At 41.4% G+C, this 22911-nt stretch overlaps 1 protein-coding gene across 1 annotated transcript in view; it reads left to right on the top strand.

The window, feature by feature from the left end:
* Positions 1-22911, top strand: part of ADGRD1 (adhesion G protein-coupled receptor D1) — a 1443566-nt gene that overhangs the window by 124041 nt on the left and 1296614 nt on the right. Inside the window, exons 4-5 of the mRNA XM_069756056.1 lie at positions 12582-12704; positions 21457-21687. Of these exons, the coding sequence (XP_069612157.1) occupies positions 12582-12704; positions 21457-21687 (354 nt within the window). The remainder of the gene's footprint in view (positions 1-12581; positions 12705-21456; positions 21688-22911) is intronic.

The raw sequence follows: 22911 nt of genomic DNA on the forward strand, positions 1-22911 counted from the left end.
TTTGATGGATGCAACTCAGTATTCTTTTTCCTCCAAACACGACAAGTTGTGTTTCTACCAAACAGTTCCAGTTTGGTTTCATCAGACCATAGGACATTCTCCCAAAACTCCTCTGGATCATCCAAATGCTCTCTAGCAAACTTCAGACGGGCCCGGACATGTACTGGCTTAAGCAGTGGGACACGTCTGGCACTGCAGGATCTGAGTCCATGGTGGTGTAGTGTGTTACTTATGGTAGGCCTTGTTACATTGGTCCCAGCTCTCTGCAGTTCATTCACTAGGTCCCCCCGAGTGGTTCTGGGATTTTTGCTCACTGTTCTTGTGATCATTCTGACCCCACGGGGTGGGATTTTGCGTGGAGCCCCAGATCGAGGGAGATTATCAGTGGTCTTGTATGTCTTCCATTTTCTAATTATGGCTCCCACTGTTGATTTCTTCACTCCAAGCTGGTTGGCTATTGCAGATTCAGTCTTCCCAGCCTGGTGCAGGGCTACAATTTTGTTTCTGGTGTCCTTTGACAGCTCTTTGGTCTTCACCATAGTGGAGTTTGGAGTCAGACTGTTTGAGGGTGTGCACAGGTGTCTTTTTATACTGATAACAAGTTTAAACAGGTGCCATTACTACAGGTAATGAGTGGAGGAAAGAGGAGACTCTTAAAGAAGAAGTTACAGGTCTGTGAGAGCCAGAAATCTTGATTGTTTGTTTCTGACCAAATACTTATTTTCCACCATAATATGCAAATAAATTGTTAAAAAAACAGACAATGTGATTTTCTGGATTTTTTTTCTCAGTTTGTCTCCCATAGTTGAGGTCTACCTATGATGTAAATTACAGACGCCTCTCATCTTTTTAAGTGGTGGAACTTGCACTATTGCTGACTGACTAAATACTTTTTTGCCCCACTGTATATATATATTCAAACTCTGATCAAACTCTGATCAGTGATTGATCAGAGTGTGATCGCAGTGTGCTCTGATTCTCTCGGAAGAGTGAAAGATGTAGAAAATAATTTCTCCATCCTGAATGTGAAAAGAGGTCATACTTGAAAAATTGAAAAAAATAGATGTTGCATATGTGGCCAACTTATTAATTCCATGAATAGAAAACTTGGTGCTGTTCTTAAAAATCATGGAGGTCATGCAAAATACTAGATGTAGTAGTTTTTGATGTGGGGTTTATTCATTTTTGCTTCACCTACTGAGTAAAACTAAAAATTTGTGTAAGTAAAATTTTTACTTTCATGTTACGGGTTACAAAATGTTGTATGAAACTCAGTCTTCTCACCATTTTTTAAATTGTTCTTGTATTCAGTGATATATTGTTTAATATGTTACTTTTCAAAGGAGGTGTAATCATTTATGCTGAACGCTGTATGTTCCATCCAGCAGCATCTAACATCTACATTTACATTTGACTGGAGAATACAATCACTATCACATTAGAAAGCACAGTCGTGCATATTTTTGTGGTTGAATTTTGCTGAAATATTTGTATGAGTCCTCTGCTGATTAAATTGCTAAGACGATAGAACAGAAAGTAGAAAGACATCATTTTGAGCTGCAGTCAAAAGAAATCTAGAGTGATTGAAAACCCCCAAAAGTTTTCTTCAAGTACTGCTTTGTTGTGACATTTGGAGACAAGCGGAGTAGGTATTGTACAGCGCACATCAGCGTGTCTTCACTCTGTCAAACAGTTTTCCTGTGCTGACAACTCAGAACAAAGTCAAATATTTATTTACTGAATAGGAAAGCCATCGGCCAAGCTTACAGCTGCCCTGGACATAATTATGAGCAGTCATGTAACGATCAGCTGAACTTCACTCATCTGGATTGATGTTCCACACATTTTTATATCAGATTTTCCTAGAAGACGGCTTAACACTTTGTAGACAACTGTCTTACTCGCCTCTCTAGCATCATCCACTGTTCATTACATTCTCAGTCAAATGCAGTATACATATGATTGACGTTTTTTTTTAATGGGTTGTCCAGGATTTTAAAACATGGCTGATTTCTTTTAGGAACAGCACAATATTTGACCATGAATTATGCTGTATTGCAGAAAGATTTTATTCAGTTTAGTAGGGCTGAATCACAAAACCAGTTTTCCTAATCATGTACAATCCCCTTTAAAGTGGCTCTAAGCAGGGCAGATGTGATATTGGTGACTCAGGGATGGGCAATAAAGAGCAGATTGGTTTTCTTTATGACAAACCATTCTCGATGATGGGAATTTTTTGAAAGGGGAAAACCCCTTTAACTAGATTTCTTAAGAATTTTTTTTAACATTGTTGGTTGACAACCTCTATATGAGATGTACTGCTCTATATAGACAGAGAACATGCTACCATCACTGGTTACTTGATTCTGATCGCTCGGTTCATTTTTCAAATCTGATTACTTGCTCGGATCTGGTAACTCATAATGGCAGCTGTAAGGCACTGCACATCCATCCTGCCACAGGTTTGGGTGCCAATTACTCCCTTCCCTGCCCTCCTGGACCTTCTATAATTAATAACTGTGCCACAGCTGTCACCTGACCTGGTGTCTCCTTCAATCTCTTCCCCTCAAGAACCATGTATGTTGTCCTACAGTTCCTGCTGCTGCAGTTCATGCTACATTCTCTTTTGTCTGCAACATTTAACTAGTAGATGACAGTGACTCCTTGCCGACACTCTATTAAACCTCAAACTGTGGAAATTTCTCATTTGTTCATCTCATTACACAAATACAACCACTTTTCTGTTCTAATGTCCATAACATGTGTCAATCGGGAATTTGTTAACAAAAGGTCATGTTTTACTTTCATGTACACAGATTTTCAATGATGCTCAGTTCAAGGGACTGTTAGGGCCATTGTAAAACCTTCAGCTTGCGCCTTTTGAGTGAGGGTACTGTCACACAGTGCCATTTTGATCGCTACGACGGTACGATTCGTGACGTTCCAGCGATATCCATACGATATTGCTGTGTCTGTCACGAAGCAGCGATCAGGGATCCTGCTGCGAATCGTACGTCGTAGCAGATCGTTTTTTTTCGTCGCTGGATCTCCCGCTGTCATCGCTAGATCGGTGTGTGTGACACCGATCTAGCGATGCGTTCGCTTGTAACCAGGGTAAACATCGGGTTACTAAGCGCAGGACTGCGCTTAGTAACCCGATGTTTTCCCTGGTTACCAGCGTAAATGTAAAAAAAACAAACACTACATACTTACATTCCGGTGTCCGTCAGGTCCCTTGCCGTCTGCTTCCCGCACTCAGTGACTGCCGGCCGTAAAGTGAAAGCAGAGCACAGCGGTGACGTCACCGCTGTGCTGAGCTTTCACTTTACGGCCGGCAGTCAGTCAGTGCGGGAAGCAGACGGCAAGGGACAGACACCGGAATGTAAGTATGTGCTGTTTGTTTTTTTTTACGCTGGTAACCAGGGTAAACATCGGGTTACTAAGTGCGGCCCTGCGCTTAGTAACCCGATGTTTACCCTGGTTACCCGGGGACCTCGGCATCATTGGTCGCTGGAGAGCTGTCTGTGTGACAGCTCCCCAGTGACCACACTACGACTTACCTACGATCACGGCCAGGTCGTATCGCTGGTCGTGATCGTAGGTAAATCGTATAGTGTGACGGTACCCTGCGTCTATTGTAGATTTTTATGTGCGTTTAAGATCATTATCCATTTGTGGAAGCCATCCTGAGCACACAAATCTCCATGTGTGCTGAACCCCTTAATGACCAGAGGTATTTTTGGTTTTGCATTTTCATTTTTTGCTCCACTTCTTCCCAGAGCCATAACTTTTTTAACTTTTTGGTAAAAATGGCCATGTTAGGTCTTGTTTTTTGAGGCACGAGTTGTGCTTTTGGACGACATCATTGGTTTTAACATATAGTGTATTGGAAAATGGGAAAAAAATCCAAGTGCGGAGAAATTACAAAAAAAAGTGCAATCCCACATTTTTTTTAACCATGTTCACTAAATGCTAAAACTGACCTGGTATTATGATTCTCCAGGTCATTAGGAGTTCATAGACACCAAATATGTCTAGGTTATTTTTTATTTAAGTGGTGAAAAAAAATTCCAATATTTGCAATTAAAAAAAAAACGCGTCATTTTCTGATACTCGTAGTGTCATTTTTCATGATCTCGGGTTGGGAGAGGGCTTATTTTTTGTGTTTTTATATTTTAAATTTCAAACAAATAAATAAGGCAGCACTCTGTAGCGCCAGAGCTTGCAAACATGAAATATTAAAATTTAATTGCATTACTGCATTAGAAATATGAAAAACTGAGAAAGCTTAGCGCATAAATTGGTCAATTCAAGTGTACCTAGAAGCCACGGTAAGGCATTTCTCGTTTCCCGGACCTAACAATGCCAATCCTCTCTTAGAATAAAGTCTTCATCTGTATAGGAACCTGCGAGTCCTCTCTTAGACTAATGTTTTTAATCATACCATTTTGGTGCAGATGCGATCTTTTGATCACGCATTATTGCCCTTTAATGCTATGTTGAGGCAACCAAAAAAACTTAATTCTGGCATTTTATCTTTTTTCTTTTTATTACGCCGTTTAGTGATCGGCTTAATTCTTTTTTTATATTGATAGAGCTGGCAATTCTGAACTCAGCGATACCAAATATTTGTATGTTTGATTTTTTTTATTGTTTTAATTTGAATGGGGCGAAAAAGGGGTGATTTGAAATGTTTTATTTTTTATATTTTTAAAAACATTTATTTTTTATTTTTGCATGCTTCAATAGTCTCCATGGGAGACTAGAAGCTGCCATAATCCGATCGGTTCTGCTACTTATAGGCGATGATCAAATCACCTATATGTAGCAGAATTGCTCACTTGCTATGAGTGCCGACCACCGGGCGGCGCTCATAGCAATCTGGCAGTGACAACCATAGAGGTCTGCTGGAGAACCCTTGTTGTCATGCCGACCATCAGTGAATTCCGTCACGCTTGCGGTAAGCGCGCGTTAAATGCCGCTGTTAGAGATTGACAGCGGCATTTAACTAGTTAACAGCCATGGGTGGATGGCACAAGTCAGCTGTTCAAAACAGCCAGAAAAGATGTGGGCTCAGCGCCAGAGCTCACATCAAAGGGAGTGAGTCAGACATTGGCATACTGTTATGCCCGATGTCGGAAAGGGGTTACAGTTTTGCATCGACCCATTTTCAAATATAAAAGAAGAAAAAAAAAATATATATATATATACAGTGGGTACAGAAAGTATTCAGACCTCTTTAAATTTTTCACTCTTTGTTTCATTGCAGCCATTTGGTAAATTCAAAAAAGTTATTTTTTTTTCACCTTAATGTACAATCTGCACCCCATCTTGACTGAAAAAAAAACATAAATGGAGAAATTTTTGCAAATTTAATGAAAAAGAAAAACTGAAATATCACATAATAATAATAATCTTTATTTTTATATAGTGCTAACATATTCCGCAGCGCTTTACAGTTTGCACACATTATCATCACTGTCCCCAATGGGGCTCACAATCTAGATTCCCTATCAGTATGTCTTTGGACATGGTCATAAGTATTAAGACCCTTTGCTTAGACACTCATATTTAAGTCACATGCTGTCCATTTCCTTGTGATCCTCCTTGAGATGGTTCTACTCCTTCATTTGAGTCCAGCTGTGTTTAATTAAACTGATAGGACTTTATTTTGAAAGGCACACACAAGACTATATAAGACCTCACAGCTCACAGTGCATGTCATACCAAATGAGAATCATGAGGTCAAAGGAACTGGCCAAGGAGGTCAGACACAGAATTGTGGCAAGGCAGAGATCTGACCAAGGGTACAACAGAATTTCTGCAGTACTCAAGGTTCCTAAGAGCACAGTGGCCTCCATAATTCTTAAATGGAAGAAGTTTGGGACCTAAACCCAATTGAACATCTCTGGAGAGACGTGAAAATGGCTGTCCACCAATGTTCACCATCTAACCTGACTGAACCGGAGAGAATCTGCAAGGAAGAATGGCAGAGGATCCCCAAATCCAGGTGTGAAAAACTTGTTGCATCATTCCCAAGAAGACTCATGGCTGTACTAGCTCAAAAGAGTGCTTCTACTCAATACTGAGCAAGGGGGCTGAATACTTATGACCATGTGATATTTCAGTTTTCCTTTTTTAATAAATTTGCAAAAATTACTAAATTTCTGTTTTTTTCAATCAAGATAAGATGCAGAGTGTACATTAATGAGAAAAAATTAACTTTTTTGAATTTACCAAATGGCTACAATGGAACAAAGAGTGAAATATTTAAAGGTATGAATACTTTCCGTACCCACTGTATATCAAACTTCTGTGAAATTAAACTGTCCACTTAGGATGCAACACTGTTTTACAATCAATTTCACATGTTGTTGTGCAAATGGAATAGACAACAAATGGAAATTATTGGCAATTATCAAGACACACTCAATAAAGGAGTGGTTCTGCAGGTGGGGACCACATACCACATCTCAGTACCAATGCTTTCTGGCTGATGTTTTGGTCACTTTTGAATGTTGGTTGTGCTTTCACACTCGTGGTAGCATGAGACTGACTCTACAACCCACACAAGTGGCTCAGGTAGTGCAGCTCATTCAGGATGACACATCAATGTGAGCTGTGGCAAGAAGGTTTGCTGTGTCTGTCAGCGTAGTGTCCAGAGGCTGGAGGCGCTACCAGGAGACAGGCCAGTACACCAGGAGATGTGGAGGGAGCCGTAGGAGGGCAACAACCCAGCAGCAGAACCGCTACCTCAGCCTTTGTGCAAGGAGGAACAGGAGGAGCACTGCCAGAGCCCTGTAAAATGACCTCCAGCAGGCCACAAATGTGCATGTGTCTGCACAAATGGTTAGAAACTGACTCCATGAGGATGGTCTGAGTGCCCAATGTACACAGATGGGGGTTGTGCTCACAGCCCAACATCGTGCAGGACACTTGGCATTAGCCACAAAACACCAGGATTGTCAAATTCGCCACTGGCACCCTGTGCTCTTCACAGATGAAAGCAGGTTCACACTGAGCACATGTGACAGACGTGACAGAGTCTGGAGATGCCGTGGAGAGAGATCTGTTGCCTGCATCATCCTTCAGCATGACCGGTTTGGCAGGGGGTCAGTAATGGTATGGGGTGTCATTTCTTTGGAGGGCCACACAGCCCTCCATGTGCTTGCCAGACGTAGCCTGACTGCCATTAGCTATCAAGATGAGATCCTCAGACCCCTTGTGAGACCATATACTGGTGCGGTTGGCCCTGGATTCCTCTTAATGCAGGACAATGCCAGACCTCATGTGGCTGAAGTGTGGCAGCAGTTCCTGCAAGTTGAAGGCATTGAAGCTATGGACTAGCCTGCCCATTCCCCAGACTTGAATCCTATTGAACACATCTGGCACATCATGTCTCACACCACCCACCAATGTCACATTGCAGCACAGCCTGTCCAGGAGTTGGCGGATGCTTTAGTCCAGGTCTGGGAGGAGATCCCTCAGGAGACCATCCGCCACCTCATCAGGGGCATGCCCAGGCATTGTAGGGAGGTCATACAGGCACGTAGAGGCCACACACACTACTGAGCATCATTTCCTTGTCTTGAGGCATTTCCACTGAAGTTGGATCAGCCTGTAACTTCATTTTCAACCTTGATTTTGAGCATCATTCCAACTCCAGACCTCCGTGGGATATTAGTTGTGATTTACATTGATAATTTTTAGGTTTTATTGTTTTCTACACATTCCACTATGTAATGAATAAAGTTTTACAACTGGAATATTTCATTCAGTGATATCTAGGATGTGGGATTTTAGTGTTCTCTTTATTTTTTATAGCAGTGTACTTTTTTTTGCCTAAAATATAAAAGAAATGTGTAATCTTTTCACAATAATAGTAATTTTGACCAAGATTGCCCAAACATTTACCTTTCTAGAAGGGAAATTAATAAAAAATACACCAATGTTATCCGGGTAGCAATAAATAAATGATAATAAAAACACTTAGAAAATTTATCTATAAATATCTATTAGAAGAGGACCCAGGAAACACCCAATGCACTAGTGGTGTAGTGAAGCACTACGAAAGATTAAAAGATCAAGCTCTTCACATGGTAAAAAGATCCAAAAATCAATCAAGACAAGAATATAATCGAATAAAATATTATTTTATTGAATACCACACATAAAATTACATAATAAAATCGATAAATCCAATATATGTAACCAAATTATTACGTGCCCCAATCAGGCTGGCTAGTATAGTTTGGATCACCACAAGGTCCCTACTTAAACCCACTAAAAACGCTGAAAAATATATATAAAAAAATATACAAAAATATATGTGAGAAAAAATTAAATTTAGTAGGGAATTGATGTAAAAGTGCCGCAATGTGCATATAAAGTGCCGCAATGTGCACATAAATGGTAAATATGGATGCAATACTTTGCATAAAAAACTAAAGTGCTGCAAACAAAGTGCAAATGCAGGGAGGGTAGGTAAAGTAGGGAAACACTTACTTTGATCAATTCGTGTATAAACCACTATGGGTAGCCAGGACAATCTGGGGCACCCCGACGTGCGTTTCGGACGCACTGTTCCTTCGTCAGGGGGTGTGTATCTTATGATTATTGTGGCGGTTTTATATAGGGCCCCAATTGAATATGGCGCCGATAATCACAGCCCCAGTATGATCGGCGCATGCGCCGAGGTGACCCGGAAGACCAAAGCCAGCTGCACCATGTGACCGGATGCACAGGTTACGTTCCCGGCTTTGCCAAGGACACCATGACTCACCGGCCATGATCATCGGACCCTAGCGGCGCATGCGCACCACTGATCCTCCTTCCCTTAATACACGTCCCTTGTATACTTACCGCTTTATTATTTTTGATATTTAATGTATCCCTTGTTCCTATGGCGCCCATGTCACGTCCTCAGTGGTGCGCATGCGCCGCTAGGGTCCGATGATCATGGCCGGTGCATCATGGTGTCCTTGGCAACGCCGGGAACGTAACCCGTGCGTCCAGTCACATGGTGCGGCTGGGTTTAAGTAGGGACCTTGTGGTGATCCAAACTATACTAGCCAGCCTGATGGGGGCACGTAATAATTTGGCTACATATATTGGATTTATCGATTTTATTATGTAATTTTATGTGTGGTATTCAATAAAATAATATTTTATTCGATTATATTCTTGTCTTGATTGATTTTTGGATCTTTTTACCATGTGAAGAGCTTGATCTTTTAATCTTTCTAGAAGGGATGCACAAAGGAAGCATGTGATGGGGAATGACAGCTCTCCAAACTGAACTCACAACAAAAGGGTCTCCTGCCTGTAGGTAAAATATTCATGACAAACACGACTTGTAAACTCAGTCTTTTATGTACGTGAAGGTATAACTTGTAGATATTGTTCAATCAATTATATTTACGTCCTCCTGGGCCTTCATCAGATTAGTCATGGCTCAGTAAAAGGAAACAGTTGCCAAAGTAACTATGATCTAAATCACTGAGGAACTGGAATGAAAGAACAAAGGGGAAAAAATAAACCAGTGCCCCAAAGGACAGCTTTTCATGTGTTCTTTATGGAGCCATCAATACTTCAGCGAGGGCATTTTTATGCATTACATGCATATTTATGAGGAATACTGCTGCTTGTATTTGGCAACAATCACAGACATGATAGCCACACAATTAAAAATCCGAATACATGACGTTTTCCAGACATTTTTATATATTCCGCATCAGAACTTCTCATAATCATGGAGGATGCCAGATTTAATGTTCATTAAAATTATTAATATTCCTCTTTGATTTTCAATATTTAATTGTATGTACAGCCCGTTTCCATTTCTCATTCCCATCATTCTTGCTGTCAGAGCTAAACTGATAGCACAGATTTATTTTACACACAGACATTCATGTTTCATATTGTTGTATTGTCCATATGAACCAATATGGACCCACATTTTTCAAGTACAATTGGGAGCTGAATTTTATGTTGTTGACATGATACCTTTTTCTCAGACATACTGTAGTTATGATACATGATGCCCTGAGCCTCTGGCCTCAGGGCTTATACTGTCTTTGGTATTACTTTTATAGTTTAGGCAAATATACAGCATTCCTGTATGGACACGTGTCCTGTCTCCACTCCACTGCCATCACATCATAGGCACGGAAGTGGAGTAATTCTCAGCCCAAGTTGAGCAGGTAGGATGGTTCTCAGACGGTACGGTCTGGGGCTGAAATTCAGTCCTGGCATTTGAAATCACACAGGCCCATGTTGTCCCCATCCCCATGAACCAGATGGGATATATTATTAATATTACCCTGGATGGAGGAAAGGAAGATTTTCTACAAGATCAATATTTCTAATGATACCGGTGGCCTGCAAGTGTAAGTGACGGAGTCAGCAGCTTTGTGCTCCATCACAACTCTCAACAGTATGGGTGTCTTGAGAACAACAATTCTATTAACAACATAGCAGACAAGGCAGCCCATGACCAGACAGGCCCTTCTGGCATTTGCCAGAATTGTCAGATGGCCAGTCTGGCCCTGGAATTTCAGGCACTAGTGAGTGTCAGTGTTCAGACCATGACAGGCAGTTTGCTCAGTACCTGGTGGTCATTTATAGTCAGGTGCATTACTTGTCACTATTGAAGGGGCACCTGAGAGGCTAGTGCTTAGAAGTAGAAACTAATTCTTCTCCATCGCTGCCCATCAATGGCTGTCCCGGGTCTTTCCTGCAGCAGTGATGTCCCACCTACAATATATGACCTCAACTGCTTCATGCTATCAACCTTGGCTGACCATTGTGGCCAGAAGTGGCTGCTTTCTAAAGTCACGGTAGCATTATGTCAAAACTCACAAAACTGTGTTATTGGCTTGAACAATAATCATCTCTGAGACTGACTCTACAACTCACACAAGTTGCTCAGGTAGTGCAGCTCATCCAGGATGGCACATCAATGCGAGCTATGGCAAGAAGGTTTGCTGTGTCTGTCAGCGCAGTGTCCAGAGGCTGGAGGCGCTACCGGGAGACAGGCCAGTACACCAGGAGATGTGGAGGGGGCCATAGTAGGGCATCAACCCAGCAGCACAGAGCCACCACCCCTGCTCCATCACAAGAGCACCAGCATGGGATGGGATTTCCCAGAGGCCACCGCACCAGCCTGGACCACTGAATGACCCCTGCGACCACTCCTCCGCCTGTGCTAATCCCTTCACTGGTAAGCTGAATTCGGAATGTAAGGCGGACCCCCATTTGACACATTGTTTTTTTCCTTATTTTCCCTCTGAAAATTTGAGGTGCGTCTTATGGTCCGGTGCATCTTATAGTCTGAAAAATACGGTATATGCTTATGGGAATTTGGATCCACATAGGGCACCTACACCATACTGTATGTAAAGAATACCACTGCACCTTCCTATATCTATGCCGCTGTTTATAAGAATGTTTTGGGTTTCTTAAGCTGGCATTCTTGACAAACTTTAAAGGTAGTCTGCTGTGACTGTACAAACCAAGCACATGTGCTTGGTGCACCCTAAGCGATCGATCAGTACAGTGCACCTTCACTCCTGTTCCTTGATTGACAGCTCTGGCTTTACAGGAGCTAGAGAAGGATGGAAAGAGTTGGGAAGCAAGTAAGTGTGAAGTTACATTGTCGGTATCAGCACCAATAGCTTATGCTAGATTTGAACAGTAATTTTAATGGAAGGAATTTCAGCATAAATTATTTAGTCTTTCACTGTCATCCATTAGCATAGGCTATTAGTTCTGAACATAGCCTATTCAAGTACTTTTGGGTTGAAAATATGAAATATGTTGTGGTTTTAGAGTTGTCTGTCATATATTTGGGTAACGTATATAAAACTGAATATGAAAATTGCTCAGTCGGAATATGTGTATATGAAAATGTATTCACTGACAAAACATCAAAGCTGGTACTATAGGTTACTAAATATTAATACACAGAAATAATTGTTAGAAACAACAAGATTGAAAAAAATGTACTCATTTTACTTTAGTGAGGCCGTTTGGGGAGAATATGTTTTTCATATGGAGCAACTTGTATTTCTATGATTATTCTTTATAAGATGGAAGGAAAGTTCAATATCATTCCACAAATTGATTACACAAATTATTCGCATGAGATGAAATTTCTCGTCTACACATCTATAGCTACGAACAAACAGCATAATAGGAAACGGATATTAGAAATGCCCAAGGAGCAGTATTTGCATTTGCACAACCTAAAGGAAGAACAGATGGATGCGTTTATTGGCACACATATAAAAAAGTCAATAAATATGGATGAATATTAATGCATTGCACATGTGAAGCGCACTAGATCTAGATCCACGGCTCTGTATTATGTCCATTGCGGTAGTAAAGATGTGCACATCATTTATGGCTACATCGTGCTTTATAGGTGCAGGGAGAGGAATACTTAGTATTTTATGTGTTTGTTTGTGTGTGTTGTGTTAATGCCCCTGCATGACATTACTTTATGGCTGTGCGTTTCATGGGACTTTTGCTGTGATATTATCCGATTGCAGATTGGATAAATGTGTCTGCTTTCTCTTCAGATATTGTAGAAGGAACAGTCAATCATGGCATTGTCCTTAATGAGCAGAAAGGAGTTACTCTGCTTTACTTTGGAAGTTCTAAAAACTCTTGTATAAGTGATCCCAGCATATGTGGGCCAGAAGGTTAGTGCTTGGATATTTCAAGAATATTTTTGATTACTGACTATTTGACGTTAAAATGTTAGATTTAACAGGGTCTTCTAATACAGAGGTGTCAAACTGCATTCCTCGAGGGCCGCAAACAGGTCATGTTTTCAGGATTTCCTTGTATTGCACAAGGTACTGGAATCATTCTGTGCAGGTGATTAAATTATCACCTGTGCAGTACAAGGAAATCCTGAAAACATGACCTGTTTGCGGCCCTCGAGGAATGCAGTTTGACACCTCTGTTCTAATACAAACTGTACACATTGCATTTCTTTTAGATGTCCATCCCTAAAGATCCCAAAGTCTTCCTCAATATGTCTTTGCTTTGGTCATTCATCCTCCACAATTATTGTCTAAAATTTCTGATACCACCAGGCTCGGACTGGCCCATAGGGAAACAGGAGAATCCCCTGGTGGGCCCCTGTGCAGGTCTGGGCCCCCAACCCCACTGTATGGGCAGTACTTGGCATAATTCACTTGATTCACTGTACAAAGAAAAAGCAGTATATCATTCATTAACCAAACTACCCAGTTTATTATCATCTAATATATAAAGCTGAATGTGTGTGTGTGTGTGTATATGTATGTGTGTATGTCGAGGATTGGCATCTGCACCGTCGCAGCTACAGCCACAAAATTTTGCACAGCCACACGTCTGGACCCCGAGAGCGTCATAGGCTATGTTGTGAGGCGAAATTTTAACCCCATACGTTCCAATTCACCAAACAACTTTGCCCCTATCTACATAATGTGGAAAAAGTGAAAGGAAAAGTGTTGGAGGCAAATTGACAGCTGCCAGATGTGAACAAGTGGGACTTAAAGAGTGAGAGCAATGGCGCCAAAGAGTATATACTGTACAGTTGCTAAGGTGGGGCCCCGACATGGGATACTCACCACACACGGCGATATGAACACACATACAAAATGTGCCACACACTACCAAGTGCTTGAACACATATACCACCCTCAGCACACATTTCACCACACATACACCAACCTCGCCACATAAAAGTCGAAACACAAAAGTCGCTGCTCAAAACTCGCCACGCGCAAAACTCGCCACATGCAAAACTAGGCTCACGCAAAACTCACCACACGTGCAAAACTCACCTCATGGAAAACTCGCCACACACAAAACTTGCACCCGCGGAAAAATTGACACATGCACAAAAGTTGCAACACATGCAAAAGTTGCCTCACACAAAACTTGCACATACTCAAAAGGCACCACACATAAAATTCGCCATGCGCAAAACTTGCTGCACACAACTTGCTACACTAACCTGTCACATGCAACTCGACGCACAAAAAGTTGCTACATGCATGTCGCCACACAAAACTCATCTCACAAAAGTTGCTACATGCATGTAGCCACATGCAACTCAACACACACAACTTGACAAACGAAACTCGCCCTAAAACACACACAAGTCTGGTATTATCCTTCAAAAATAAAAATTAGATTAATAAGCAGACAAACTACAAGAGCAACAAATGTACCATATAGGAAATACGGCAGCTGTCAGTCACATGACCTGTCTATTATGTGTACGTTTGAGCTAATATATACTGCTGGGGGGAGGGCTTCCTGTTGGCTGGGGATTTATCAGGCTGCCAATTTAGCTTACAAATACTGAGGTAAAAATACTGACCAAATAACGTGTGAACGAGGTCTAATACAGAAGGAGATGACATACAGATATATACTATGTACGGTGAGATGACACACAGGTATATACTATATACAGGAGAGATGACACACAGGTATATACTATATAAAGGAGGAGATGACATACAGGTACATACTATATACAGGAGGAGATGACATATAGGTATATACTATATACAGGAGGAGATGACACACAGGTATATACTATATACAGGAGCAGATGACCTACAGGTATATACTATATACAGGAGGAGATGACATACAGGTATATGCTATATGTAGGAGGAGATGACATACAGGTATATACTATATACAGGAGGAGATGACATACAGGTATATGCTATATATAGGAGGAGATGACATACAGGTATATACTATATACAGGAGGAGATGACACACAGATATATACTATATACAGGGGAGATGACACACAGGTATATACTATATACAGGGGAGATGACATAGAGGTATATACTATATACAGGGGAGATGACATACAGGTGTATACTATATATAAGGGAAATGACAAACATGTATATACTGAGGTGAAAATGAGAGGTGTGAGGTGAAAATGAAATGGTGAGTGCAAAATGAGAGGAGTGAGGGAAAATAGTGGAGTGATCGGAAAATGACAGATGTGAGGTCGAAATGACAAGTGTTAGGGGGGAATGAGAGGAGTGAGGGGGGAAAATGAGAGGTGTGAGGGAGAAAATGAGAGATGTGATGGGGAAAATGAGAGGCGTGATGGGAAAATAAGAGAAGTGAGGTGCTATAACTAACCACAGATATTTACTATGCCCAGGCAACGCCGGGCTCTTCAGCTAGTCTAATATATAAAGCTGAATGTGTGTGTGTATGTGTGTATGTCCGGGATTGGCATCTGCACCATCGCAGCTACAGCCACAGAATTTTGCACAGCCACACGTCTGGACCCCGAGAGCGTCATAGGCTATGTTGTGAGGCAAAATTTTAACCCCACACGTTCCAATTCACCAAACAACTTTGCCCCTATCTACATAATGTTGAAAAAGTGAAAGGAAAAGTGTTGGAGGCAAATTGACAGCTGCCAGACGTGAACAAGTGGGACTTAAAAAATGAGAGTAATGGTGCCAAAGAGTACAGTGGGGCAAAAAAGTATTTAGTCAGTCAGCAATAGTGCAAGTTCCACCACTTAAAAAGATGAGAGGCATCTGTAACTTACATCATAGGTAGACCTCAACTATGGGAGACAAACTGAGAAAAAAAAATCCAGAAAATCACATTGTCTGTTTTTTTATCATTTTTTTTGCATATTATGGTGGAAAATAAGTATTTGGTCCGAAACAAACAATCAAGATTTCTGGCTCTCACAGACCTGTAACTTCTTCTTTAAGAGTCTCCTCTTTCCTCCACTCATTACCTGTAGTAATGGCACCTGTTTAAACTTGTTATCAGTATAAAAAGACACCTGTGCACACCCTCAAACAGTCTGACTCCAAACTCCACTATGGTGAAGACCAAAGAGCTGTCAAAGGACACCAGAAACAAAATTGTAGCCCTGCACCAGGCTGGGAAAACTGAATCTGCAATAGCCAACCAGCTTGGAGTGAAGAAATCAACAGTGGGAGCAATAATTAGAAAATGGAAGACATACAAGACCACTGATAATCTCCCTCGATCTGGGGCTCCACGCAAAATCCCACCCCGTGGGGTCAGAATGATCACAAGAACGGTGAGCAAAAATCCCAGAACCACGCGGGGGGACCTAGTGAATGAACTGCAGAGAGCTGGGACCAATGTAACAAGGCCTACCATAAGTAACACACTACGCCACCATGGACTTAGATCCTGCAGTGCCAGACGTGTCCCACTGCTTAAGCCAGTACATGTCTGGGCCCATCTGAAGTTTGCTAGAGAGCATTTGGATGATCCAGAGGAGTTTTGGGAGAATGTCCTATGGTCTGATGAAACCAAACTGGAACTGTTTGGTAGAAACACAACTTGTCGTGTTTGGAGGAAAAAGAATACCGAGTTGCATCCATCAAACACCATACCTACTGTAAAGCATGGTGGTGGAAACATCATGCTTTGGGGCTGTTTCTCTGCAAAGCGGCCAGGACGACTGATCCGGGTACATGAAAGAATGAATGGGGCCATGTATCGTGAGATTTTGAGTGCAAACCTCCTTCCATCAGCAAGGGCATTGAAGATGAAACGTGGCTGGGTCTTTCAACATGACAATGATCCAAAGCACACCGCCAGGGCAACGAAGGAGTGGCTTCGTAAGAAGCATTTCAAGGTCCTGGAGTGGCCTAGCCAGTCTCCAGATCTCAACCCTATAGAAAACCTTTGGAGGGAGTTGAAAGTCCGTGTTGCCAAGCGAAAAGCCAAAAACATCACTGCTCTAGAGGAGATCTGCATGGAGGAATGGGCCAACATACCAACAACAGTGTGTGGCAACCTTGTGAAGACTTACAGAAAACGTTTGACCTCTGTCATTGCCAAAAAAGGATATATTACAAAGTATTGAGATGAAATTTTGTTTCTGACCAAATACTTATTTTCCACCATAATATGCAAATAAAATGTTAAAAAAACCGACAATGTGATTTTCTGGATTTTTTTTCTCAGTTTGTCTCCCATAGTTGAGGTCTACCTATGATGTAAATTACAGACGCCTCTCATCTTTTTAAGTGGTGGAACTTGCACTATTGCTGACTGACTAAATACTTTTTTGCCCCACTGTATATACTGTACAGTTGCTAAGGTGGGGCCCTGACATGGGATACTCACCACACACGGGGATATGAACACACACACAAAATGTGCCACACACTACCAATTGCTTGAACACATATACCACCCTCAGCACACATTTCACCACACATACACCAACCTTGCCACATAAAGTGTCGAAACACAAAAGTCGACACTCAAAACTCGCCACATGCAAAACTTGCCACATCCAAACCTAGGCTCACGCAACACTCGCCACACGTGCAAAACTGACCTCATGGAAAACTCTCCACACACAAAACTTGCACACGCGGAAATATTGCCACATGCACAAAAGTTGCAACACATGCAAAAGTTGCCTCACACAAAACTTGTCCATACTCAAAACGCACCACACATAAAACTCGCCATGTAAAAAACTCACCATGCACAAAACTTGCTGCACACAACTTGCTACACTAACCTGTCACATGCAACTCGACACACAAAAAGTTGCTACATGAATGTTGCCACACAAAACTCATCTCAAAAAAGTCGCTACATGCATGTCACCATACGCAACTAAACACACACAACTTGACACATGAAACTCGCCCCAAAACATACACAAGTCTGGTATTATCCTTGAAAAATAAAAATCTGATTAATAAGCAGACAAACTACAAGAGCAACAAATGTACCATATAGGAAATATGGCAGTGGCAGTCACATGACCTGTCTATTATGTGTATGTGTGAGCTAATATATACTGCCAGGGGGGAGGGCTTCCTGTTGGCTGGGGATTTATCAGGCTGCCAATTTAGCTTACAAATACTGAGGTAAAAACACTGAGCAAATAACGTGTGAACGAGGTCTAATACAGGAGGAGATGACACACAGATATATACTATATACAGGAGGAATTGACATACAGGTACATACTATATGCAGGGGAGATGACACACAGGTATATACTATATACAGGAGGAGATGACATACAGGTATACACTATATAAAAAAGGAGATGACACATAGATATATACAGGAGGAGGTGACATACAGTAGGTATATACTATATACAGGGGAGATGACATACAGGTATATACCATAAACAGGAGGAGATGACTTACAGGTATATACTATACACAGGAGGAGATGACACACAGGTATATACTATATACAGGAGGAGATGACACAGGTATATACTATATACAGGAGGAGATGACATACAGGTATACACTATATAAAAAAGGAGATGACACATTGATATATATAGGAGGAGATGACATACAGCAGGTATATACTATATACAGGGGAGATGACATACAGGTATATACTATATACAGAAGAGATGACACATAGGTATATACAATATACAGGAGGAGATGACATACAGCAGGTATATACTATTTACAGGGGAGATGACATACAGGTACTGTATATACTATATGCAGGGGAGATCACATACAGGTATATACTATATACAGGAGATGACATACAGGTATATACTATATGCAGGAGGAGATGACACATGGGTATATACAATATACAGGAGGAGATGACATACAGCAGGTATATACTATTTACAGGGGAGATGACATACAGGTATATAATATATACAGGGGAGATGGCATACAGATATACTATATACAGGAGATGACATACAGGTGTATACTATATTTAAGGGAGATGACAAATATGTAAATACTGAGGGGAAAATGAGAGGTGTGAGGTGAAAATGAGAGGTGTGAGGTGAAAATGAGAGGTGTGAGGTGAAGATGAAAAGGTGTGAGTGCAAAATGAGAGGAGTGAGGGAAAATAGTGGCGTGATCGGAAAATGACAGAAGTGAGGTCGAAATGACAAGTGTTAAGGGGGAAATGAGAGGTGTGAGGGAGAAAATAAGAGATGTGAGGGGGAAAATGAAAGATGTGAGGGGGAAAATGAGAGGCGTGATGGGAAAATGAGAGAAGTGAGGTGTTATAACTAACCACAGATATTTACTATGCCCACGCAACGCCGGGCTCTTCAGCTAGTATTGAAATATAGGTAAAGGTGTGAACGAGTGTAGTGTAATATTTGTATGCAGGTGAAAAGTGGGCCCCCACCATAGTCAATGTTACTGGTGGGCCCTTGGCACCCCTGTCCCACACTGGATACCACTACAATGTAGTATTCTATGATTGCTCTACCCTCTAGTGCGCTCTCCTCCTTATACCTACCTAAAACAGTTGGAGTCTCTTGAAACGCATATGCAAAATGCCTCTTCAGAGAGGAAGAGAACTTGAACTCTAGTTAAAAAACATTATGATTACCTCATCCAGGACCTCATCTGTCCCTCAACACCATCCTTTCTGCAGGTAGTGATGATATAACAGGGTGATCTGCACCATAGCGTCGCGAGAGGCCTAGCCATTGACAGTGGCTTGGCCTCATGTGATATCATAACATGAGTTACCTCACGATGTCATGACGTTGCATGAGGCCTAGTGAGTGCTGGTGGCCCTGAAGTTTACTGTGGACATGGATGACCTGACAGGGGACTAGTTATTCCGAGGGAACTGGATAGGGAGCTGCGTGGGACAGGTGAGGACCAAGGCAAAGAGAGCATAATTTTCTTTCAAACCAAAGTTTGTGCTCTGGGGTCTGGAGAAACCTCAGAAAATACTGTCATAAAGGCACAGTCAATTCATATAAAATAAATTTTACACAAATCAAACTGTCTGGCCAAATTTGAGCAAATCTGTTGAATTAAGGTACCGTCACACTAAGCGACGCTGCAGCGATACCGACAATGATGTCGATTGCTGCAGCGTCACTGTTTGGTCGCTGGAGAGCTGTCACACAGACAGCTCTCCAGCGACCAACGATCCCGAGGTCCCCGGTAACCAGGGTATACATCGGGTTACTAAGCGCAGGGCCGAGCTTAGTAACCCGATGTTTACCATGGTTACCAGCGTAAACGTTAAAAAAACAAACACTACATACTTACCTTCAGCTGTCTGTCCTCCGGCGCTGTGCTTTCCTCTGCACTGTGTAAGCACAGCGGCCGGAAAGCAGAGCGGTGATGTCACCGCTGTGCTTTCCGGCTGGCCGGCGCTGACACAGGATGCAGGAAGAGTGCAGAGAAGCAGAGCGCCGGGGACAGACAGCTGAAGGTAAGTATGTAATGTTTGTTTTTTTAACGTTTACGCTGGTAACCAGGGTAAACATCGGGTTACTAAGTGCGGCCCTGCGCTTAGTAACCCGATGTTTACCCTGGTTACCAGTGAAGACATCGCTGGATCGGCGTCACACACGCCGATCCAGCGATGTCAGCGGGAAGTCCAGCGACGAAATAAAGTTCTGGACTTTCCACAGCGACCAACGATCTCCCAGCAGGGGCCTGATCGTTGGTCGCTGTCACACATAACGATTTCCTTAACGATATCGTTGCTACTTCACAAAAAGCAACGATATCGTTAACGATATCGTTATGTGTGACGGTACCTTTAGAATTTTCACAGATTTGCTAATCTCATTCATTATCAGATCAGTGTACATGCCAGGTGACAAATCTCCATTAATCTAACATTGATGACAAATCCTAAGGTATTGCAGATCAGTTCCTATATGGATGAAAAGGAGCTGATCTGCGATTACATAATAATAATAATTTTTCTTTCTATTGCATCAACATATTCCGAAGCTCTTTGCATTTTATTACCTGAGAGCAGTCTCTAAGTAATGCACTGGGCAGCGGATTCCAGCTGATTTCTAAGGGTGCTTGTTGTCGGACCCCACTGATCCAATATTGATGACCTATCTATTAAGTTTACATATCCTTTTAAGCCTTATTTATGTAAGACTTAGATAACCCTTTTAAGACACATAGATTTTTCTTGCTGAACTGTTATATTGTTAATGTGGAAAAAGGCAACATTATCAGATCATAAATTCATTTTTTATCAATACTATTTATTATTACGGGAAGTTAAGGGGGTTTTACCCTATTGATATGCTACCCTTAGGATAAGCGATAGACATAAATATAAGATTGGTGGAGGTTCAACATCTGGTGCCACCGCCCACCACTGATCAGTCAATGGACTGGGTGTGACTGGACAGTGAGCTCTGCATTCTCACCATTGTATACCAGGCACAACTCTGTATTTTTGGTAGTGCCTGTTATTCCACCCAGGCTTATGCCTTCTGAGGGTCATCCCTTTAATCAAAGGCAGTCACATATATGTTTTTGAAGAGTATGTATTTATACTTATTTTTTATTCTATGTGTATTATAAGTCATGTTCTCTATATTTGATATTATTGATCTTCTATTACAGTTCATGTCTTGTAATTTGTAATTCTTTTTTATTTCAATACAAGGTGTGTCATTCTCATTTTTTTGGAAAATCCAGGACCAAGAACAAAAGAAACAACAGGATACCTATGCCCACAATAACTATCATACACCTTCTCAGCATGGAGGCCATAAGGCCTTTGGAAAAAAAGTAACTTCTTATGGTTTTGAAATCTATTCAGATGAACATGATGGTTATGTGGAGGTTTACACACGTGGTAACTCCAAGGTCTGGAAAGCCAGCATTAAATCTCCAGGTATTGGTCACCCTTAGTCTTATAATTTTCATAAATTGGCCTGAGTGTGTTCAAACGTACTTGTACTTCAGCGTTCTGCTATGAGACCCCACTGGAGATTGGAGATCCAACTATAGTTGGATGTACAACCTTATTCAGTAGATGGTGGGCACCTATGCAGGGTTTGAAAATAAGACTGAAGATCCAACCCAAAGATCATAGAAAGTAGACTTAGATAAATTTCTCCTCTGCCAGTTGGCTTGGTGTGTGGTGGCTTCAATCAATACTAGAAGGACAACCCTGTTTTAACCTTTGCCATGGGTCCCATGTTCCAATATATGTGTAATATAATAATTATCACATACCTGTATTTCAGATGTTCTACAATCAGGATAGTTTTGTGGTTATGCTATATGCTTTCTTTACTGCTGCCATACCTTTCAATGTAATAGACACACAAACCTTTCAGCAAAGTTTTTCCAGCCACAAAATAAATCTAATAGTCCAAAAATATAGTAAGTTGTGAATTAAAAATAGTCATTGTGATTAGTCATGAACCAGAAGAGCTTCCAAAGCTGGAAATTGCACCGTATTCTCTCTTCTCGATTTTATTCCTCTGAGACTTGACATTTAAAATAAAAAAATCATGTAGGTTATTATTCCAAGTTTGGGGCATTGTAAATGTGGGTTGAATTGACAATTATATTAAATCTATTCTCTCTTTTAATAAAAGGAGATTTATATGCAGTGAACCACAGTGGGATACTCAATGCTTTCCATCCAAATACATTTTATTAAAATAATAATGGTAGCAGCAGATTGCACAACACATTGTTTCTTTTATAGTGATTTCTACCTAGTTGTCAGTCACATCACAGTTGCTCTGAATTTTGCTCATTTGCAGTGAAGGTGAGGATATACGTTTAGTATTAGATGCTAATAATGGCAAAACTTGGTGCCCACATAACTACCACAGCAGCATCAGCTTGTTGACTATTCTATTCCAAAACCTTTTGCTTGAAAAGGAGTTTCTCAAGTGCAACTTTTATTTAGCCCAAAGGCTCTCTCTGGGTAAAGATAACATCGGCATAACTGCTAGGCTTAGTGATTGACTGCAGTGGTCTATTGCTGTTGTCATGATATCTCCGCTGCAGCTATATCAGTGAAGATCAGGACCAGCAATGGAGAGGCAGCACTGGTTAAGCCTCTCCACTTGATGTGAAGGTCTGGCTCACAATCGTTGTT

The sequence above is a fragment of the Ranitomeya imitator genome, chromosome 1, assembly GCF_032444005.1.
Source record: "Ranitomeya imitator isolate aRanImi1 chromosome 1, aRanImi1.pri, whole genome shotgun sequence".
Lineage (NCBI taxonomy): Eukaryota > Metazoa > Chordata > Amphibia > Anura > Dendrobatidae > Ranitomeya > Ranitomeya imitator.